General features: G+C 41.9%; 1 protein-coding gene across 1 annotated transcript in view; it reads left to right on the top strand.

Moving 5' to 3' along the window:
• LOC111981297 (glycerol-3-phosphate acyltransferase 3) overlaps positions 1-5954 on the top strand; it is a 31955-nt gene extending 26001 nt beyond the window's left edge. Inside the window, exon 13 of the mRNA XM_070449521.1 lies at positions 5076-5954. Within this exon, the coding sequence (XP_070305622.1) occupies positions 5076-5079 (4 nt within the window). The 3' untranslated portion in view covers positions 5080-5954. The remainder of the gene's footprint in view (positions 1-5075) is intronic.
• The last annotated feature ends 5072 nt before the right edge of the window (positions 5955-11026 follow it).

Here is an 11026-nt window from a genome sequence, read left to right as displayed (position 1 = left end):
GACCTGGAGAATACTAACCCTTTGGTCCTCTACCAATAATGCCTTGGATGGTTTGACCAGGGACCTGGAGAATACTAACCCTTTGGTCCTCTACCTACAGTATATGAATAGCAGTGAAAGAAGCCAGAGTAGATCTGGACATGAATGCGTATCCTCACCCTGGAACAGTTAACATCATCATTCCCCTGTGCCTCCCTTCCTCCTCTGCCTGCTCACCTTCCCGGCGTATAAGAGGAATTGGATGCCTCCTTAACAAATGCCTCATTCTTTGCAGATTATTTACTTTTAATGGGTGCGAGGATGAGAAAAGCACTTAATATGTGCTCACACAAGGCGTGATGTATGGGGTCACCGTAACGCTGGTGGCATCGCCCCCACTTTGCTCTTTTCATATAAATCTATCAGAGGAGAGGAGAGGGGTTGAGTGGAAGGTAAACTGTATACTACAGGGACCTGGGAAAGCTGTGTTCTCTCAGGACAGAGAGGATAGTCAACACCTCAGAGGAATAATACATAGTTTATTTTTTTCCCCTTTTGGGTGCGCCCTTGCATGTGTTTCGTCAGGTGTGGTCACATTCTTGAGAAGGGATTTTTGTGAGAACCAAAAATATCTAAAAGGGGACATTTATATGCAATTTGCTAATAATATTAACATTAAATAGCTGAATATTATCAACAAGACATCATAGAGGCATTAATACTATCTTATTAATGACTAGGTTCACCTAACCCTTTATAACTACTTGCCCCACTGCTTCCATTCATTCATCTCTGAACTCTTAACGATCAAAAGTATTAATTCCCACAGTATTCTATTATTAATATCCTGAACAGAGATAAAAGTAATATTAACATAAAGACATAGTCATTACTTTATCCCTGTCACCATTTGTCTTATTTAAATATCAAAAGATAACACTTTATAACAAGAAAAAAAATACATTAAATGTATTAATTTTTTTGTGCCAAATAATCAAAATAATGTTTTGCAGAGAGCTAATCAAAACTTGTAAAGTTCTATTATAAATCTTCTGAAAGATATGGATCATTTATACCATGAATGTTTTGAAGTCATCTGATTTCTCTTTAGTCCAATCTGAGTGGGCAGAGAAAGCATCCTTAAAACAGTCATCACAGCTGATTTGATCCAATATGAATATGTACAGCAATAAAACATGTTTTTGCATGAAATCAACAATTTAATTTGTCAACATTTCAATTTTTAATCTGACACTTAATTTAGTCATATTTTACAACAAATTACATTTGTTGGAGCTTTTGATACATAAAGGACAAATATTATAATGTCTTTGAGGTCCCACGGGTAGCTACATCAAATTAGAAAATAATACAATTTATTTTATCTTTCTGTTTTAGTTCAGATTTAATTGTGAAAATACTCTTGTTTCCTTAGCTGTGTTTGTGTGGAAAGACAACTAGTAAAAATCCAATTTCTTCAAGACAATGCCATCTAAGAGTGAAAAAGCTACCAGTAACACACTCACTCTCAGACTTTGATCAGAGCCTTGGCAAAGACGTAAATCTTGTTCTGCTGTATTCTTCAGCTTTAATGTCTAACACACACACAGACTCTCTGTATTGTATGCGCTTTGTGGTTTCCTTATAAATTCTTCTCTCTACAGAAACATTTTTGACAATGTATTTTGCTACACTGTCTGCCCTAATCTTGACTGTCTTTATTATAAATTGCAGGGTTGAGGTCAATTGACGTAATCATTTAATTAGGAACATCTGCTTAAAGAGTTAACTGTTGATTGCTGATTTTGGAATATTAATGTTTTTCCTTTTTATTCTCAAAATCCCCATTTTGAGTCTGAAATCGAAAAGGCATACAGACAGACTCCAGACAGTGTACTGTACGCTTTATGAGAAGTGTACTGTACTCTCACAGATGGGACCTCAACTGGATTGAGAGGCATTTTGGCTGGCTGGTTGGCTGACTGGTTCTCTAGCTGGCTGTCTGACTCGTTGTCTGTATGGCTTGCTGGTTGCTCGTCTCTCTGACTGGTTGGTTGTCTGGCTGACTGGCGGGTTTTCTGGCTGGCGGGTTGTCTGGCTGACTGGTGGGTTGTCTGGCTGGATGACTGGCTGGTTGTCTGGTTTTTGTTGTGTGTAGAGTGAGCTGAACAGTGTTTCATAAGCAGGGGGACTAGAGGGTACTGGGTGGCTGCTACACTTGCTGATGGGGAGAGTGAGGATGAATCACTAGATAAGGGATGGGCATCTTTCAAAAAATCTGAACTCAATGTGAGGGGCCTCAGTGGCTCGCAGGTCTGCGTACCCACATCCATGCCCACACATGCAGTCAGTTTGCTTCAGTTCTATGTATTTTGCCATGGAGTTTAGAGAAGGTTTTGCAATTTCATAACAAATTTCATGCAATTCTACTCATTTTGCCATGGATCATAGAGAAAATGTTGCAGTTTTAAAGCAAGTTTGCTTCAATTCTACACATTTTGGAATGGGGAACAGAGAAGATTTTTCCATTTTATAACTCAGTTCATGCAATTCTACAAATGTTGCCATAAGGTGGAGAGAAATATGTGCAGCTTTTAATATTATATCTGAGTGTGAGTGACTAACAAAATCAATGTGGGCCCCCCGGTTGGTAATTCCACCATGATTACTACAAGTTTAGAAAGCTGGCTAGACAAATTTACACATCAAAAAATATTTACTGACATGGGCGAGTCACTGACGTAACAAGAGAAACTGCTGATGCACAAACAAATTTCAAAATTGCACCTTGTGTATTCTACTATTCTAACTGTCAACAATAAGTTGAAACCCTGAGTTCCAAAAATGATACACTTTATTTTCTTCCGATTTTTATTTTATTTGTCCGCGGGCCTACAAAAGGGCCGCCAGTTGCCCATCCCTGCACAAGATCATGCGCCGAGCCATGCACTCAGAAAATGAGAATAGAGGCCCCAGCCAACACCACCTTCCTATCATCCTTTTATAACCTGTAGTATTGTAGCAGGAGATTTCTGTCATGCCCAGTCAGATTGATGGGCTTGCCAATGAAACATTACAAGTGCAGAGTAGACTGACCAAACATCTAAACATATCTTTTTTTAACGGGTTTACTCTCTGGACCCCAGGAGGAGAGCAGGTAGTCTTTAGTTAAGATGATCCCATATCCAACAGCAATTTATAGTCTATTGACTGGAGACAGTGTCTTTTCAGATGTACGGAAATTGTCTTACATTTCAGATGAGATGCTTTGCTTGACACCGGATTCTCGGGCCACGGCAAGAGCAAATACTGTATCACATTAGATGTCCGGGAGAGGGAGAGATGATATCACAGTGAGATTCTTGTCTGGACAGACACTGGCTCATATCCGCCCATCTCCAAAACACAATTTGCACCCACCCTCCCTTGCGCTCACACACACACGCGTGCGTGCGCACACACATAAACACAAAATACCACTTGAAGCCAGACAATCCCACTGATTGGTAGGAGAAACAATGCCTTTTGTGACACCTATCATATTGTTAAGGGCCGCTGAGACTTTATGCTCAAGTGGCGTTTCTCATTACCTCTCAGGCAGAGCTGTTTTGACAGGGGGATCCTTGACTGCCACTCAAGTCTATCAATGTCAGGAAAGGGCTTAGCGGCATACCCATATATTTGGATTAAATAGTCAGAGTCATTACGCCGAATGTTATTGACCTTTTAAGATACAACTTTAATAGCTTTTATTTCCCCTCTCTGTCTGTTTGCTTCTGAAACATGAGAGGCTACAGTGCTTATGAAGTCCCTCTCTGGGTTTTGTTGGAATTGGACTCAAATGCTGTAGATCCCCTCTTCCTTGTGGCTCATTCCAAGGGCTTTGTTGCTGAAAAAGGAGAAATTAAACTGCACCACAGTGGGAAAGAGGAACAGGCGATCAGGATTACACGACAGGCTACTCATTTTCCAGTAGTTAGCCAAGCTAGACAAAGCCTGGCTAGGACCACATCAATGGGTTTTCAATATTGTGCAGTTGAGCCATCTATAAAATAAATATTCAAATGGGAAAGTGGTCAACCTCTTTGATCAGGAAAAATATGATTTTAATTCAGTACAACGCTACACCATGAATTCATTGGATTCAAATTAACTTTGTTGCACGGTGGTTTGTTTTGCATTCCTAAAAGGGTGTGTGTGCGTGTGTGTGTGCATTTGTTTGCGTATGAGAGAGAATAGGTTCTGTGAGGTTAATATCCTGCCCTGTCAGAACTTACATTTTTCATTTCAGGTGTGTTTATCTTAAGTGGATGGTTCTGGAGGATGACTAATATGGGATGGTGATAGTCGCTGTGAACCAAAACACAGAGTACACTATGTGATTTATCATGGCTAACATGAGCTATGTACTATTTCATATAGCCTCTCACTACATCACAGTAAAAGATAGATAAACAAAAACTTTCTCTGAAGTTATTCTGTTCTCAAACTACTCTTACTCCTACAGACTGTTGTTTGATATAATATTTCACAACTGTTAGACTGTTTAAAACTATTTGGTCCCAACGACATGTATCGCTTTTTCACTATCATTTTACAATCACTTCACCTGTGTTCCATACATTCACCATTTCACCATCTGTCCATCTGTCCATAGCAGAGCAATAATATTCACTTGTCTCTGTCTCTTTTCCACCATTTTACCTGTCCTGACTTCTGTCAAAGCCTGTCCTGTTATTCACTGTCACCAGCCATCAGCTTTTTACAATATCAGGCCCAGGGAAGTCGCAGCTCTTTGTACAAGCACCTAGAGTAATTGAATTTGCTGCAGAAATAGTGAGCTGGAAAATGTCATTTTCTCTGTATGTGAGGGGAGGCAGGAGCAGGTGGGTCATAGCCAGAGAGACAGACACAACTTATCTATCCTCTCTTCCATGTCCCACTCTCTCTCCTTTCTCACATATACCCATCCCACTCCATCCTACTCTCTCTCAAAATCTCCTCTGTCCTCCCACTCCATCCTACTCTTTCCCAAAACTTCCTCTGTCATCCTAATCCATTCTACTCCCTCCCAAAACCTCCTCTGTCATCCGCAGGTAACCTAGTGGTTAGAGCATTGGACCAGTAACTGGAAGGCTGCTGGATCAAATCCCCGAGCTGACAAGGTAAAAATCTGTCGTTCTGCCCCTGAGCAAGGCAGTTAACCCACTGTTCCCTTGGTGCCGAAGACATGGATGTCAATTATGGCAGCCCCCCGCACCTCTCTGATTCAGAGGGGTTGGGTTTAATGCAGAAGACACATTTCAGTTGAATACATTCAGTTGGACAACTCAAAATCAAAACAAATTTTATTTGTCACATACACATTGTTAGCAGATGTTAATGCGAGTGTAGCGAAATGCTTGTGCTTCTAGTTCCGGCAGTGCAGTAATAACCAACGAGTAATCTAACCTAACAATTTCACAACAACTACCTTATGCACACAGTGTAAAGGAATGAAAGAATATGTACATAAAAATATATGAATGAGTGATGGTACAGAACGGCATAGGCAAGATGCAGTAGATGGTATCGAGTACAGTATATACATATGAGATGAGTAATGTAGTGTATGTAAACATATAAAAGTGGCATTGTTTAGAGTGGCTAGTGATACATGTATTACATCAAGATGGCAAGATGCAGTAGATGGTATCGAGTACAGTATATACATATGAGATGAGTTATGTAGGGTGTCACGCCCTGACCTTAGAGATCCTTTTATGTCTCTATTTTGGTTTGGTCAGGGCGTGAGTTGGGGTGGGCATTCTATGTTTTGTGTTCTATGTTTTCTATTTCTGTGTGTTTGGCCGGGTGTGGTTCTCTATCAGAGGCAGCTGTCTATCGTTGTCTCTGATTGAGAACCATACTTAGGTAGCCTTTTCCCACCTGTGTTTTGTGGGTAGTTGTTTTCTGTTTTGTGTTGCTGCACCTGACAGGACTGTTTCGTTTTCGTTCATTCTCTTTGTTATTTTGTTTAGTGTTCTGTTTAAATAAAAATAACATGAACACTTACCACGCTGCGCTTTGGTCCACACCTAATTCAACAGACGATCGTTACAGTAGGGTATGTAAACATTATATGAAGTGGCATTGTTTAAAGTGGCTCGTGATACATTTTTCATAACTTTTTACATTATTAAAGTGGCTGGAGTTGAGTCAGTATGTTGGCAGCAGCCACTCAATCTTAGTGGTGGCTGTTTAACAGTCTGATGGCCTTGAGATAGAAGCTGTTTTTCAGTCTCTCGGTCCCTGCTTTGATGCACCTGTACTGACCTCGCCTTCTGGATGATAGTGGGGTGAACAGGCAGTGGCTCGGGTGGTTGATGTCCTTGATGATCTTTATGGCCTTCCTGTGACATCGGGTGGTGTAGGTGTCCTGGAGGGCAGGTAGTTTGCCCCCGGTGATGCGTTGTGCAGACCTCACTACCCTCTGGAGAGCCTTACGGTTGTGGGCGGAGCAGTTGTCGTACCAGGCGGTGATAGAGCCCGACAGGATGCTCTCGATTGTGCATCTGTAGAAGTTTGTGAGTTCTTTTGGAGACAAGCCGAATTTCTTCAGCCTCCTGAGGTTGAAGAGGCGCTGCTGCGCCTTCTTCACCACGCTGTCTGTGTGGGTGGACCAATTCCGAGGAACTTAAAACTTACTACCCTCTCCACTACTGTCCCGTCGATGTGGATAGGGGGGTGCTCCCTCTGCTGTTTCCTGAAGTCCACGATCATCTCCTTTGTTTTGTTGACGTTGAGTGTGAGGTTATTTTCATGACACCACACTCCGAGGGCCCTCACCTCCTCCCTGTGGGCCGTCTCATCGTTGTTGGTAATCAAGCCTACCACTGTAGTGTCGTCTGCAAACTTGATGATTGAGTTGGAGGCGACGATGGCCATGCAGTCGTGGGTGAACAGGGAGTACAGGAGAGGGCTCAGAACGCACCCTTGTGGGGCCCCAGTATTGAGGATCAGCGGGGTTGAGATGTCGTTACTGACTAGGTATCTCCATTTCTCTCCCAAAACTCCCTTTGTCCTCACACTACATCCTACTCTCTTCCAAAACCTTCTCTGCCATTCTACTCTCTCCCAAAACCCACTCCATCCTACTCTCCTTTCTTCTTCCAACCTCTCTGTCCTCTTGCCTGCCCCCTCTCTGCCTCTCCAATCACTCCGAACCCCTCTTCCCTGATATAGAAACCTCTCTGGCAATTTTCACCCAAATACATTCCACAAACAATAGTTTAAAGAATGAGCATTAACAGGGTTGATCACACGAAATGGCCCTTTTAATTTACATCGGGATTCTATGGATCACAGGGGGCGTAGATTAAAGCGTTCAATGAAGCCAGTGATGAGGTATTAACCAGCTAGAGCCCCTCGGGTGCCTGGGGGAGCAGGAGGCTGGCCAGAGCTCTGCCTGCTGTGTACAGTTATTCCCCTGTAATGAAGTGCCTCTATGCGCCGGCACGGAGCAGAGGCAGGAAAAATAGATTGAAGATGATGAGCTCTTCAAAGTCATTTCTCGCTCTCTCATTCCACCTCATGCCCGGCCTGCTCCTCTTGTCCCGAGCTCTCGTCTCCCCAAAATGCCTGGGATTTACTTAGCTAGCTGAACAGACCGATGCAATTTTTATGACCTTATTGCTTTTTTTACCCTGGTAATAGTTTTGAATCAATTTATCAATCTGCAGGAACCATCAGGCATGTTGCCCTCAAAGATCAAGTCCAGGTCATTCCATCAATGCACTCAGGTGCACTGAGATGGAAAGGGAAAGGGGGAAAAATGTTCCTCCCCCACAGACCCCCATCTCTGGTGTCGCCCATATGAGAATGTGCTTCAAACGGCTTAGCAAACATGCTCTTACTAGTTTAACCCCTCATCCCAAACCCCCACAATCATGCTGTCTTTAAAATCAGTTGGAGGTGAGGTCGGGAGCACTGGGATTTCTTAATATCTGTAGCCTGGGACTGGAAAAGAGGACAGACAAAATAAGGGACCTTCCCACTCCTTCTACTCTGACAAAGAGCATCTCTTTCAATTCTGTTTTTGTATAAATGAGGTTTACCGTGATACTACTATAATCGCACAAGATAATATTGATTTAAATTCATTCCCATAAATATAGAGGAATTTGAGCACTTTCATTCAATTAGGATGAATTGTCTGAGGGACTGGCTACTGTACACCAAATAGTGGTAGCTCAATAATGTGATAATTGCAAACTAGCTTTGTTTTGCATTACTCTAGATTCATTCTCCCTCCCACTGCTTCCAAGATACACTGATATGTTACCTGTAACTATGATATCATGTCTACTATTTTGCTTAACAATATTTTAATGATATTTTAAGTTAAAAAAAAGGTAAATACAATCGTTTTTTTGGCAATACATTTGTCAGAGTTTTTGCTAATTCATTTGGTTGTCCGCACATCTTATGTCAACTGCGTCTACGAACATTAACTAGCACATGATGGATATTTATATTTGAAATATTTTATAACTGCTGCAATATGTCCTGCATAAACAAAAACTGTGTGAGCGTGTGTGTAACTGTAGCTATATCATGCATGTCTCTGTTCCCTCTACAAGTTCTAGAAGTGTGTTCATACATTGTTGCGTCTGTGGTATGTCTCCATGTGCGTACGTGTGTCCCTGTTTCTCTCTCAGAACCTGTGGAGGACCCTGAGCCACACAGACTACTGGGGGAGGCTTCTCAGTCGGGGCGCTCTATATTTAGCCTATCCTGTGAAAGCCATCTGCCCTCCCTGAATCTCTGTTCTTTTGCCTCCCTCACAAAGGACCCATACATCTCAGACCTTCTAGGCAAATCACACACTAATGAGCCTCTTTAAGGCTCTTTGAATTTCTAATGAATAACACTGTGCAGGAAAATAAACAAATTGCTATTGATCATGCCACAAAGATTTAGACTAATTTAATAAGTGGACCAGAGCTTGGCTGGGGCTTTGACTGGCCTGTTGTCTGGGCACCCTGTTCCTCGCTCCTCAGCCACACCACGGGGTGCTGCTGTCTCTGTTGTTAATGTACTGATCTGATCATCAGGCTAGATGGTTAGAGACCAAACCCCACTGTTCAGGAAGACTCTCTTTGTGGGAATTGTGATGTATAGCTACAGTATACTATAATGTAGACAAAATAAACCTGCAAGATTAAATGTTTTCTGTGGCATAATTTCTGCTCTGTATTATCATGGGGTAGCGAGGGGTTGGTGTCCCACCCTCTTGAACTGATCTAATACCGATATATATGTATACAGTATCTTAGCTCCCGAGTGGCGCAGTGATCTAAGGCACTGCATTTCAGTGTAAGAGGTGTCACTACAGTCCCTGGTTTGAATCCAGGCTGTGTCACATCTGGCCGTGATTGGGAGTTCCATAGGGCGGCGCACAATTGGCCCAGCGTCATCTGGGTTTGGCCGGGGTAGGCTGTCATTGTAAATAAGAATTTGTTCTTAACTGACTTGCCTAGGTAAATAAAGGTAAAATATATGATCTTGGATACAGTTACCTTTTTGTTTTATATTGACTGGTGGGCAGTTTGGTATCAAAGGTTGTGAGATACAGTATGATCCTCATTAGCTAGGCCACTGAATTCATCTGGTACTGAGCTGCTTCCTGAGCTGCATTCTGTAAAACCAAAGGAGCCCAACCACCTTGTGGTCCCTATTAATTCTCTCCTAATATATTGAAATATTATGCAACATGTTTAAGTCATAGATGAGAAAGGTGGAGGCAGGTGATTGATTATTTGATGTGATGACACTTGCTGGTAGTTTTTAACTCATCCTTTTAAGGCAGTGCTTCTGGGCCACTGGGGTATTGGGCAGAGGACAGTGGTCATTATGTAGGGCAAAGCCTGATGAATATTGAAAATGTATCTTACATGCAACTGTGCCAAGGGTGCTCATAGTAGACCCTGTAGTGGTGAATACTGGAGCTACCAGACATGTAGTTGTAGAGCTGTTTATATTGAAAAATGAAGTAGGCTAGATTTCCAACGGCAACAATCTATTGATAGCGATCAGTTATCAATATATATTTTTCTTGTTACTCCATAGTTACATTTAGACAATTGTATACCATCTCAATTGACTGATAAACATTCTGTATACCTCAGCATGTTATCCACAGTTCATATGATGCAACACGTGAAGGAGTGGAATCACTTGTTCACTGAAGTGGTCATATAATTGAATGTCATCTAGTAAATATGGACCGGCCCTTTGAGGTCCAGTGACTTTGTTGATGGGCTACAGTACATTACACTATGTCTGATGAGGAGGCTAGTGATGATTGGGTCGGCATCCAAAGCCCTCTTCCTGACCTACACCATTCCCAGAAAGAGGCCCTGTTCTCTGGCCAATATTAGACTAATCGCCCCTCTCTCTCTCTCTTCTTGGAGGTCAGCCTTAAAAAGAGCATTAAGCGAGGAGCTAATGGAATTCAGGGTATAATAATATAGGGATATGGTGAGACAATTCTATTAACAAGATATAAATCATGTTGAGTGTGAGGTAAGTGTTTTTTAATTGATTGATGGAAACAGATATCCATAGGTTTTCTGAAGACTAACAGTCATTTACCATAACCTGCACAGTAAAAGAGGCAAAAAGGTAGCAATAAGGAAATTACAGTGTGCTGGGGATAAATTATTCAGAAAATATAATAATTTTGTGCTTACATTACTAATGTGAAGAAGCATTTCATCTCCCTCCTGTGGAATGGGATGGGGACCGAGGTGAAGGTTTTCATAAAGATGAAAACTGCATCCTGAACACTGCTACATGATTATCCAAGAACTAGTACCTTTCTGCTGTAATCAACAGAGTTTGCAGGGATGGAGGAAAAGTGGATTCCCCAAAACAAACACATACTGTAGGCCTACATACATATCCCTTCCATGTTCAGATAAAGTGTTTTAATTAGTATCATTAGTACAGGCGTTGAGAAGTGTACGTTTAGAGTTGACTGACAAGGAGACTAATGTTAAGGCAG

Source organism: Salvelinus sp. IW2-2015, linkage group LG20 (genome assembly GCF_002910315.2).
Source record: "Salvelinus sp. IW2-2015 linkage group LG20, ASM291031v2, whole genome shotgun sequence".
NCBI lineage: Eukaryota > Metazoa > Chordata > Actinopteri > Salmoniformes > Salmonidae > Salvelinus > Salvelinus sp. IW2-2015.
This window is presented reverse-complemented; position numbering and strand designations above follow the sequence as displayed.